General features: G+C 42.9%; 1 protein-coding gene across 1 annotated transcript in view; it reads right to left on the bottom strand.

Annotated features, from left to right (window-relative positions):
* The window catches only part of CHM (CHM Rab escort protein), a 54,110-nt gene extending 46,597 nt beyond the window's left edge, over window positions 1-7,513 (bottom strand). The window contains exon 1 of the mRNA XM_066339792.1: window positions 7,453-7,513. Coding sequence (XP_066195889.1) covers window positions 7,453-7,501 — 49 coding nt within the window. The 5' untranslated portion in view covers window positions 7,502-7,513. The remainder of the gene's footprint in view (window positions 1-7,452) is intronic.
* Between the last annotated feature and the right edge of the window lie 5,445 nt (window positions 7,514-12,958).

Below are 12,958 nucleotides of genomic sequence, written 5' to 3'. Positions count from 1 at the left end.
TCACTCCTGATATTTAATGCCTGTGCACAGACAGTTGAGTAATGATTTGGATCCAGTAACATAGATCACCAAGAACACCAAAATTGAAACAAGACTCTACATTTCCTTTTAGATTATTGTTAAAAAATTCTAAGACTATACCATCAAACTCAGCAATCAAATTACTGAATCATCATTGCCTTCTAGTTCAAATAATAATAACCAATAATTTCCTACTAAGTTAGAACACATATTAGTTACTATGAAAGACAGCTCCCATTTATTGTACCTGAAATATCTGCAAAGGGCTACTGTTGCATACAGGTACAACCTCACAAAGAAAAGGCCTTGTAAAATCCTGGCGCAAGCCTCCTACTTTGGCTAAGCAGAAAAGGACTATGGGAAAGTGACTCGGCTGAATTAGAGGTAAAAAACAAGTTACATAACCATTATGTGTTCACATCACAGAGTATGGTGGTTGGTTGAATTGTTTGTGATGATTTAAAGGTATGTAACTGCTGAAGGCCTAACTGCTTAAGAAGGCCTGCTTTTTAGAGTAAAGCAGCTCTCCTTTGCACCTGCCCAGGGACTCTACATCACTGTGAAGCCTCACAGGCAGAAGAACCTTCCCTCAAGTAACATTCCGCATCCAAACAATTTTTAGATTTGCAATGGTATTAACAGGAAATAAGAAGTCTGAACAGGAACTGCATGATCTAACCACAAGAAAGCAGCAACAACTTCAGAGTTCAGTGTGTTATACATAAACATCTGGCAGCATAAAAGGGATTTATGAGGCAGAATTAGGAATCTATATAATTCTTCTATCATTTTAACATGCTGATTCAGAAGTTCTTTGTATTTGAGGCAGAAACAATTCAGAAATAGCAGAGCTTGTTACCAAGAAAAATAAACATGGTCTCTGCTTCCTGGCCCTTTCATATTCTCCCCTGAGAATGATTACATGTGAAACATTTGTATTACGTTGAATTGTTCTGCACTTCACTTCTCTCACCAGGAAAAACAAGGACAAAGAATTTTCATTCCTGAAGGAGGACTGGCTAGTAGCAGTTGGAATATTTATCATCATTCCTTAAAGCCATTGCCTTCTTTCTCCACTTACTAACCTTCCATTTATCAGCTGCAGTATTATATCGGCCTCTCAAGAAAACATGAATTTAAAATTTCAGGGAGGTAGGACATTCCATCTGCACAGAGATATAAGAATAACTGCAAAATTAGCAGTTTTACTCATTGGTGATGTCTGGATTGCTGACATGTTTTTCCAGGTAGAATTTCATAGGTGGCACTTGGCACCCACCCATCCAGCAGGCAATGCATTCACTGCCTCACTGGAACTCTGCAAAGTCAAAGTGAACCAACTTGGGAGTGTTTCTAGCGTTGCTGCAGGGACAGCGCTGACTGCATACTTGTCCTCCTGCATCAGGCTTCCCTTTGGAAAGAAACAAAGTGGCAAGCAGACTGAATTGTAACAATAATGAGCAATTAAACTAACGAACATGGTGCCACACCCACTTCAGCACTCAGAGGAAACCGAGGTTTGCACCAATGTCTCTTTTGACACCTGGGGAGTGCTGGGAGACTGCAGGGCTGTCTCAGAAGCAGCCGCAGGCTGAAGGAGGGTGCCCAGGAGGCAGCACCAGCAGCGGGCCCAGGACAGCGCTGTGTGAGCAGTGAGGGTGATCTGCTCACTCCCCTGCAGCAGCACTCGCTCTCACTGCCACTGCCTGAGCTCTGTCTCCATCCCAGCCCTCCTGGACACACCACCGGCAGATTCATCTCAATAAATCTCAAGACGTGGCTGCTGCAAGCTGACCTTCAAGTCTGTATCTGGTTGTTCCCACTAACCTCTGACCAAGAAAATCTCCATTACATGAATTTTTGGAGCTTCCCTACGAATTAAAATCATCCAGACTCTCATTTTCAGGAATAGTGTTTTAGAAATAAAAGCGAAGCAGAGGAATTAGCTACACATTATTTAGTTATTCAAAAACTAATTCCATTTTTAGTCGCAACACAACAAAATTAAAGTCTGAGGTAACTGCTAAGGTGAAAAACTTTTCTTCAGTTTTAAAAGCCCATTAATTACTGAAGCCTTACAAAATAATGTATAATTCCCTCTGTGTGACCAAAAATTTATTTCAGACTTACACACAGTGTTTCCTGTTTAGCAGTTGTACTTGCTGCTCTAGTGCTGCCTTGAAAAGGATGCAGACACTGCCCCGAGCAATTTCTAAACTAAACAGCTTCCTATCGGTGGGAGCGTCTTGGTTCCCGAGCTGTTCACTGAAAACTGTTTTGCAGTCATCCAGATGATAAGTTTTTACTGAATTACACAAGATCCATCTTGAAAAGGCTTAAATGTTTAATTTGCTTCACTCCATCTACTAAATAAATTACAAATGGCTTTTTTATAATATAAAATGTTGAAGGGAAATATATAAAAATGTTGGAACATAGACAATTTCAAAACAATCTTCTGGAGTGAGACAGCTGACCAGCTGCAATACATTTTGTTTGCATCTTAACTTCTAAGAAGAGAAGCTGACTCTGGAGGAGCTCACTACAAAATATTCATGGTGTGTTTTTGGTAAATGTGAAACTTTAAAAGTTTTTCATACTTTAATTGCAAATTATAATACTTCCTGTATACAGTATTTTAAGTTACAGATTATTAACTAAAATTGATTTACTATTTGCTCATATCGCAGAGCAGTATCAGAAAATTACAGAGAACGCACAGAAATGCCAACTCACTAAGAAAAGGAAGAACACATTACTGGTCAAGAGAGAAGTCACAAGAAAAATGTTTCTTCTCCTACAGTGTAATTGCATACAGTTATCTGTGTCCCATCAGAGGAACGTGGCAATGAAAACCATTCAATCTCACAGTTGGTGCGAATGTTTTATTTAGACAAGGAACAAAAGCACTTAGGCTTGAAATAAAAATTTAACTTCTTACTAAAAATTATACTCACACCAAGCAGTGCTCTCTGAACAGTGTTCTCCAGCGCATCCTACAACTCTGAGTCTAATCTTTGGTTTAGAGCAATAGCAGCAGATAAAGCAAAGCACTTGAATTAGAAGATCTGTATAGGAAGACACATACTGAATTTTATTTTCACTCGAGCCTTCCAATACTTTTGCTTCCTTTTCCGCCTCCCCACGGGAACAGAGCTTGCTCTCCATGCTCCTTATACATCTTTAAAGATATTTAGGAAGTTTCTCCTCCTGCATTAGCAGTTCCAGGTAGTTCCCTGGGTTCCAGCAGGAGCTCTCCCTCACAGGGTGCTCTGCAGAGCCCCAGAGAGCAGCTCCTGCAGGAGGACTGAAGCTGCAGCTCTCCGGCATTCTCCAGGCAGTGGAACCATGTATCCTACTGGGATACACAAACCTGGCGTCCCACTGTTCCTCACTCAGACTGGAATTTCAAAGTACCTTACTAAGCCTTTTTCTAAAGGAGTTTTTCACCTTGATATGCAGATGACCTACTCTGTATGTTTCACAATAGCCACAGGAGGCCTACAGGCTCTGATTCTGTAAGATCAGCGATATAATCTGGGAAAGCTGCAGAACACCAACTGGCTGAGAAGGACAACAAAGGGTTCACAGAACAATGAGTCTTCCCACAAGAGCAGCCAGGGACATTGCACAGTGCCTGGGAGACAAACCTGCCTAAGGTACCAGTGGGAGCCTAAACCCCCCAGGCAGCTATCACAGCACCTCTGCTACCTCCCAAAATCCAGACTGGAAGCCCGGCCAGAACACAACCCTTACATTTTAGACAGGTTAAAAAAATCAGTAAAGAAGACAAAAGTACATTTACATGTGGAGAATACTGAAAAAATGAAAGGGGGACACACACACAGAGGACACAGGACAGGACTGTGAGTCAGTGTTCATTTTGTTTGACATTTAAATGGACAGGCAATGACTTATCTACAAATGATTATAAAAACGTGGGTCTATTTCCTCCTTCCAGACATCAACATTACAAGTCAGTGCCACTGTGTTAGTCCACAATGACCACTGATGTCAAAAAATACCCATCTTCAGCTGGTTTTCCATCAAGCTTTCATCAGCTCTAAAAAGCTGGTGATATAAACTGGAGACTGTGCAGTTATATAAGATAATGTAACCAAAATACCAGCACAAAAGATGTATTAGAAAATATTTTTGTCACATTCTAAAAATATCCCGCAACAATAAAACCATCAGGCATTATTATTTTTTTTTCAATATCACTCTTTGGTGTTTACTTTAAAATTCATGTCTGTAATGTCTGGGTTAGTTTTATAAGGTATATTTTAGAAATTGTGTTAGTATCTGGAAGTGATTTTTCCTAACACACTACACTTACATAAGATAAACATAAAGTACTTACACCACTCCCAGCATATCGAACAATAAATAATAGATTCTCCTGACAGGACTTTGATGACCTGGCAAAGCCCGAGTGCTTTCAGCCAAAATCATATGAAACCATAAATCACTCTTTATTTTATAGAATATTTCAAAATGGATTCCTGCTTTCTACCTTGAAAGTCATTTCATGTGTTATTTATAACCGCTGAAAACCAGAATGGAAAGAAAATTGCATAGAACTAGAATATTTACTGTGACTGCTTTTATAAAGAATAACTCCTTTTTAGAAAAAAATTAGAATTACTGGCAGACAAACTTGTGAATACAACACCTTTCAAACAGCCATATCCTTTACAACTTTCCCAGCAGTTAAGGCACTCTCAGGGAGTGTCAGAGACAAGAAGTCAAGACTGAATACAATCCAATTCACTGAAGAAATTCCAAGGTAAACATGACCCTGCACCTGCATCCACACCACTCTGCACAGCCACAAAGTTGCAAATCTTGGCACTTACCGGGGTTTCTGCCCTAAACTCAACACTGCTGAGTGTTCTGCCTATGAATTCTCCTATTTGACACCTGCCTGAAGACAAAAGGTCTGCCACTGACCCCCAGTTCTGCTTTTAGACCAAAAAAATCACTTCACAGAGAAGAGACCTTCCCAAAGAGCAGACCTGCTCTGAGGACTGAGGATCCTGGACAGTATATGCTTTGGCCAAGAACAATCTAACAAACCCACTCCTGCCTGGTTAAGGGATCACTCCAGCACAGCACTGTGCTCAAAAAGCAGGAAAGCAGGGATATGAGAGACTGGAGGAGACAGGGAGGGGACAGTGACTTCAAGGCCACGACAAAAAAGAAGTAGAGCAAAACAATATCGTAACAGCTTTAATTCTCATATTGTGCTGGCCATCAAAAACCTCAGGATATGCTCATCAGTTTTATGTCACGAGATACTCCAGTTTTCTTTGGAACTGTGGATGTAAATTCCATGACAGTGTTAAAACATCAGCTGTTGTACCCACCAGGAAGAGTATTTCTGTACCCACATCCACCTTGCTCTAAACTTGCTCATGCAAGACAATATCTGAGTTAAGGAAAAGGAATTTCTTCTGAAAGAAAATTTCCTTTTCCCATAGCAATATTGATGAATTAATTGAACCTAGACACTAACTGAAGCACTGATGACTAAAATTTAGTTGAGGTTCCATTTGCACTAAGCTTACTACAGGGAAACAGTTAAATGGGCCTGAAATAAAAACAAATTTAAATCTTATGTTACCATTCAGTCTAATTACTAAACTTAATAAATGCGTAAGCTGTAAAACAAGGGAAGGGCCACACATGCAGAAATTAAAACAATTACTACTATGCATTAAAAATACCATTAAACACAAACATTCTAGTTATTATGGTATGCCAATTAGATATTCATAGGTACACTCAGCACTGGTAACAGCATTACAAACCAGAGAGTTGAAGACTAGGCTAAAGTATTCCCTCAGGAATCACTTCCCAAGGGGAAGACAGATGAAAATTCTACTCTGAACAATCTTCCATACTGAGAAATTTAATACAGACTAAAAACACTCAGTCTGTCACCAGTGTTAATCACCACTGATTTATGTTCTTAGCAAAAAGGAATGCAAAGACATCACAACTCCCGACGTGCAGAATTCTGAGAATCTTGCAACTAGTTATAGCAGTACTCCCTACAGGTGGGCAAAAAGGCATCCTTGAATAAATATCAACACCCCCAATACAGCAGTATTTTATTTCAGAGAATCTAGCTCAGAGAATTTAGCTCAGAGAACTTCCCTCCTGCAACACCAAAGCTCCAATATCACACCTCAGTCCAAAGCAGGGAAGACTGGGTTGGATGGATGCATGTGACTTGTTCTCTCTGCCACAGATAATCCTTGTTCCCTTTATGGCTAGAAGAGTAGATAGCTTAATATTAATATCATTTTCATAAACCTCTGAGTTTCTGCATTGGCTGCATGAACACTATTTACCTCATGGCAGTAAGGAATGGATCATCCTCAAAAATCACAGAAGTTACATGATGTTTAATATTCCACCTTTACAGTTTAATATTTCAGCTTCTCATTACTAAACAACCAACACACTCAAAATGTTCTCAGATCTGAGCACATATGAAAATGCCAGATTCATTACCACACAGCATTCCACAGAACAGGATTAAGACACAGAAGGGATCTCTTAATTTGCCCAATAACTTAATTCTTAGTTCTGAAGCAGTATTTAAAATTTTCTCTTGCAGTTACATTGTGGTAAGTTACAGTGAGACACTCCAGGTCTCCATCATTATTCACCTGAACAGGAACAGGAACCTGAATTTGTACAGGATACAGAAATTGCAGAAAGATTAGAATTAAGTGCCTGGTATATGCAATTGTTCATAGACAGAGAAATGTGCTTTAATGAGAAAGATTCAAAAGGTTTTGTGTTATTCCCTAAGCAGTCACAGAGGTTAGAAAAACGACTTTAAAGATTTAAAACTACTTGTACTGCAGGATACGATAAAAAAAAATATATATAATATCAGCCTATCGCACATATACTGTGACGAGATAGAAGTTCAGCTCTTCAGAGCTCTATTTTCCTTGCACAAAAGCAAACCTGACCAGCAGGATGGTATTTCGGGAATAAGGGCCGGCAAGGCAGGCAGAGTCGGTCAGACAAGGCTTTCCGAGGCACCAAAGGAGCCCCCGATCTCAGGTGTGGGGGCAGGAGGTTTGTGGCCGGCCACAGGGCCGGGACTCCTGGAAAATCCCTTTCAGGGCCAGCCTCACACGGCCCTCCGTGACAACTCCATTTCTAAGCAAATCCAGCTATTTAAGAGTGAGCAGCAGCCCTGCAGCGCGCTGCGGGTGCCCAGGACGCTGAGGGGAACGTCACCGAGACGTCCCCGCAGGTACTTCAGCAGCCACTCGCACACCCTGCCCGCCCTCCCCTGAGGCCGCCGTCGCCCCTCCGCCGGGGACCCGCGTCCCCCCGCCGCCCCTTCGAGCCGCGGCCCGCGGCAGGGCCGGCGCTGCCCCTCAGGCCCGTCCCGCCCCGTACCGGTGCCCACCACCACCACATCGAACTCTGCGGGGAGGTTGTCCGCCATCTTGGGAGGCGCCGTCACGCGCGCGCCGCCGGCGGAAAGGGCGGGAGCGGCCGCGGGGCTTCCGGGGCCACGGGAGGGACGAGGGAGGGAGGGAGGGAGGGAGGGAGGGGCGGCCCGGCTGAGGGAGCGGCCCTGGCTGAGGGAGCGGGCCCGGCTGAGGGAGCGGGCCCGGCTGAGGGAGCGGCCCCGGCTGAGGGAACGGGCCCGGCTGAGGGAGCGGCCCCGGCTGAGGGAACGGGCCCGGCTGAGGGAGCGGCCCCGCCTCAGGGAGCGGCCCCGGCTGAAGGAGCGGGCCCGGCTGAGGGAACGGGCCCGCCTCAGGGAGCGGCCCCGCCTCAGGGAGCGGCCCCGGCTGAGGGAGAGGCCCCGCTTCAGGGAGCGGCCCCGGCTGAGGGAGCGGCCCCGGCTGAGGGAGCGGCCCCGGCTGAGGGAGCGGCCCCGGCTGAGGGAACGGCCCCGGCTGAGGGAACGGCCCCGGCTGAGGGAGCGGGCCCGGCTGAGGGAACGGCTCCGCTTCAGGGAGCGGCCCCGGCTGAGGGAGCGGCCCCGGCTGAGGGAGCGGGCCCGGCTGAGGGAACGGCCCCGGCTGAGGGAGCGGGCCCGGCTGAGGGAATGGCCCCGGCTGAGGGAGCCTGCCGCCCTGGGAGGGGCGCGGGTCCGTCCCGTGCACACCTGCCTGCCCATGAGTCTCATCATCGCTCACTGCGCCTCACCCCTCTGCCTGAGGGAGCGGAGTGCTTGGGGAGAGCCGGGCAGTGTCACGGGTCAGTCCCATGCACACCCGCCAGTCCCTCGGCCTCACCATCCTTCACCATTCTTCACCATGCCTCACCATTCACCATTCTTCACCATTCTTCACTACTCTTCCCCAGGCCCCACCGTCCCTCACCCTGTGCCCCTCTGCCCCTCCGGAGGGAGCGGAGCGCTCGGGGAGAGGCCGGCAGTCCCTGGCCTCACCATCCCTCACCCCTGTGCTGTCCTGCTTATCCACAGACGAGCCCTGGCCTGCCGTGCGGGAATGCAGCAGGGAACGTATACACATATACAGGCACCTATATCCATCAATAAGCTTCTTCCAGTTACATGGCCGCATTCCAGCTATGGAGCGAAGCACAAATCGCTTCAACGCAAACGTGGTTTTGTATGAGTTGCGGGTCGATTTGAGGAAGAAATGATTAAATTGTTCCCCGTGAGGGTGGGAAGGCCCTGGCACAGGGTGCCCAGAGCAGCTGTGGCTGCCCCTGGATCCCTGGCAGTGCCCAAGGCCAGGCTGGATGGGGCTTGGAGCAAGTTAAAGGTGTCCCTGCCCATGGCAGGGGTGGCACTGGGTGGGCTTTAAGGTCCCTTCCAACCCAAACCTTGTGGTTCTGTGTGCTTCCACGGAAGTCTCCCGGAGGATCATTTCTTCAGAAACAACAAATTTAATTTTTGTTATTTCCCCTGCATTCTGACTGTTTCCAAAACAATTTCTGTTGTTTTTTTCCGTCTTGTTGCTCACTGCTCCTTACTAATATGTCCAAGGTAACATTTTCATCATTATTTTTAAAAAGTTCCCTTACCCTCAGTTGCACTATTTTTTTTCCTTTAGCCAGCACATTGAGCACAATTAAAAAAAATAATTAGTTTTAGTTCAAAAATTTATCAGTCATTAATTTTATGTCCTTTCTTGTTAATTAATAGATAAATGTTTGACTGTGCTACATTGCCTGCATGCAAAACCTTTGTATTTTTCTCAACTCATTCATTAACTCTTTCTTTCCCTCTGAAGTCTGAAGCCACACTTTAATCTTGCTCAGCCATTTCTTTCACCTTACAAAGAAAACAAGGGGGAATCTCCTGCTTCAGAGCTGCCCCTCCCATAACACCAGTCTGAGTGTAAGAACAGCAGGACTAAAATCACAGATTTGAAAAAGCCAGATGCTGCAATGTAGGCAGAATAACCCAGCACAGAACACCTGTGCCAGAATATGCTGGAAATTTCTGGAAAGGTTTTCTTTTTATTTTGCATTTAATGGCTTAAATGGCCTTAAACTAATCTCTTAATATTATTCATTGTGTATGATTATATTAAAGTCTTAGCACCTTAAATCAATAATAACAATAAACCAGCTAGCAGCCTGTTAACACCTTATTACAAGCTCCTCGTTCACATAGCAAAAGAATAGTGAAAATAGTAAAAAGTGACTAATGGAAACCAGAGGCCACGTTACCCCTCTGGTACTGCCAGAGCAAGGCGAACTGCTGGAGCAGAGTGCAGCACAGAAAACAGTCTAGCAGGACACATCCAACCATGCGAGAATGAAAAACAGAGATTTAAACATCAGCACTTGTTTACTGCGCTGATAAATATGTTACAGAGAAAATTAGGAGTGATGAATTCAGATAGGAGTATGATCAAGTCTTACGTTCCTTATATTTGTGTTTCCAACTGTCCCACAGAGATTTAGATTAAAACTTCCATTGTGCAGGTCCCATGCAATTCCATGGCTGGAACTGTCGCTTCTACTTTTTAACATGTGAAAGAAATTTAGCTGCAGAATTCTTGCAATGCCGGATCATCCCTGACCTAAATGTCTTGTGCTGAGGAACAGAGCATCACTATATTGGTTGGATGGGATAAAACAAACTCCCCTTGCACATCCTTTTCCTACTGAGGGAAGGCACACTCAGGAAAGTCTAACATCATCACGAAATCCTTTTGTTACTGTTTAATATAAATTCTAGGACTGCACTGGAGCAGAGCTATTTCACTGTCAATGTCTTACTGTTTCTCAAGTGCTTAAGTATTTATCCCACCACAAAATGCTGTTGTTTGGTGCTGTGAGTTCCTGTTAGCTTCATTCATAAGATGCAATCAGTGCAATCCTATTTCGTGATGACAGTGATTATCCACTGGACCAGAAGTCCTCCTTAGTACTTTTTATTTGGCAAAAATGTTTATTCAGGATCTTTAACTGCAAAGTTTATCCCACACAACACCAAAATATTTCTCTGTAGTTTGCAGTTTTAGTATCAGCAAATGTAGAAATGAAATATGTAAGTATGAATAATTTTTATGAGAATTTCATGGACCTTGAGAAAATGTCTTGCCATGTTTTTCTCTTTAGCTATTTAATTGCAATGTCATATTAACAGAAAGCAGCATACCCAATTCTGCATGGATGAATAAGCGCATTCAATAAAGAAGATTTAACAGAGTAAATCAAACACTGGATTAAACATTTTCTGCATAACAGACCACAAAATGGGCATTCATTTTACCAATAGATCCTCTACATTAGAAACAAATAGAAATGCACACCAACGTAATTAAACTGCACATCCTGTGTCCTGATTACTGAATTTCCCTATATTTTGTTAAACTAGGTCTCATCAATTAGGATTGCCAAAATGCATTCCAGAATGCATACTGAAAAAGTGAATGCAATTTTTTTAAATATTTGTATTAAGTAATTTTTTTCCTATGCTTTATGAAGTAATTCCTACGTATGTAATCCTACATATTGCAGAGGATTTGTACAGAATTTTTAGCAATAGCCATTCAGACAGGCACACAAAGAAAATTTTAAGATCCTACTTTTAGCAGTTCTAAATACTTTTCTGTGAACAACTTTTCCAACTTGGATCTCAAACAAAATATCTCGCATGAAAACATGGTGGTTTACTTTATGGCTTTTATTTGGGATTTTCAAATGTCCTAATAGAACTACCCTTGTTACTTTAAAGTTTGTGTAGTTAATGTCCGACTCTATCAAAATACTTTTCAAAAGTACAGTAATCTGAGCAAAATCTCATAAGCTTTGGAAGTGTTTTTATTTTCCCAGGTATGAACACTGAAGTTCAAAAGAAAATCAGGAAGAATCAGCATTAGAATTATGGAGTTTCTAGTTATCTCAAGATCTAGTCTCCTACTATTTGATCAAATGCTTCTTCCTCCAAAAACAAACAGGAAATGCTTCATTTTCACTATGATGAATTTTAATTTTCTTGAGTTATGTAGTCTCTTTATCCTGCAGTGATTTCACATGTGAAATCTCATTATTCATTTTATTGTTCCCTCAATATCCCTCAATGGATACAGAATTTATTTCTCCTTGAGTACCAGTTTGAATCAGGATCATCAGCAGGATTGGGCCCATTAGCTGCTTGAAACATCCAGTGAATAACCCAATTTATCCCAACGAAATGGCTCATTAGTTCAGGCAGCAAGGCACTGTTCGTGTGGTGCTGCAGTTGTGTGTGGTTTTCCTCTGGAGTTTTGCAGTTCCACAACTGGCACCCACTGATGCATGCACCACCCTGATTGTTCATTAACCACAGGAACAGCCTCACCACAGCCAGGCGTGTTTGGGAAAAAATTATTTGTTTCCAAATCTGTTCTAAACTCTCAGACAACCTTTATTCCAACTTCCTCTTTTTTTACCATTATCTGAGTTTTTCTTCCTGTCACAGCTTGCAGTGGTCAGCCTCAATCATGCCCATATAACTTGTGTGATACCAGTGGCAGTAAACCTCAGTCAGGTGCAGTCACTTAGTTCCTATAGTATGAATATTCTTGTGATATAGGCCTTGGTAGATCAGTGACCTGAATCTCTTTTAAAAACTCTGAATAATTAAATCCATATTCTGTACCTAAGGAACACTGAAACTCATTTTGAAGTTGCCCTTTTGATTACTAAGATGCGTGTAAATTATGGGATTGCTTAGTGAGACTGGAAAGAAAATTACATGTCACTTGACTTCTGTAACCATGCAAGGCAGAGTTTACTTTTTCAATCTTTAATTAATGACAATCTGCAAAACTTCTGTAGATCACTCATGGCAGTAAAAATTATCTTGTACAAAATGAGCACCAAGGAGAAAAATAACCCAAGGATCATAGTTTTGTCAAGGTTGCTCTGCCTAGCGCAACTGGCAGAGTACAGAAAGAAAGTTCCACTACAGCTCATTACGGATTACCAATAAGTTTTATGGGTTTCCTAAAACTACAGGTGCCCAAGAAGAAGAAATTCTTTGCAGCAGTCCCAAGATTCAGGTTGGTTTAAAGTGCAGGGTGCCACAAAGCAGAGTTTAACGTTTTCTGTCCTGGCAGTTTCACTATTTGTCTGTTCCAGCATCTAAGATTCTTGGTCAATTATGATACTTCAGAACGTGTCAGTAAAAAGGAACGGATTGGATACATAAGACTGCTGTATGAAGTTGTGTAATAAATGAAGATTCATTAGGATTACAATTTATTAAGATTTAAGGAGGATTAAGTAAAGATGGACAAGTGTGTCTAATGACATCCAGTTACCGCCTTACTTCATTTACAGTATTACTCGAAGCAGTTTTATTGCATAGTAAGTCTTTCAGACCTGTGTTCTCTGAGTTTAGGAAAACTGTACCTTTTCCAGCACATCTGGAGACTGTAGCTTATGTAAGAAATTAATCTCTTCTCTGGAAGTCTTCCTGTTC

The sequence above is a fragment of the Sylvia atricapilla genome, chromosome Z (genome assembly GCF_009819655.1).
Source record: "Sylvia atricapilla isolate bSylAtr1 chromosome Z, bSylAtr1.pri, whole genome shotgun sequence".
NCBI lineage: Eukaryota > Metazoa > Chordata > Aves > Passeriformes > Sylviidae > Sylvia > Sylvia atricapilla.
The sequence above is the reverse complement of the archived record's forward strand: the minus strand, read 5'-3'. Positions and strand labels throughout refer to the sequence as shown.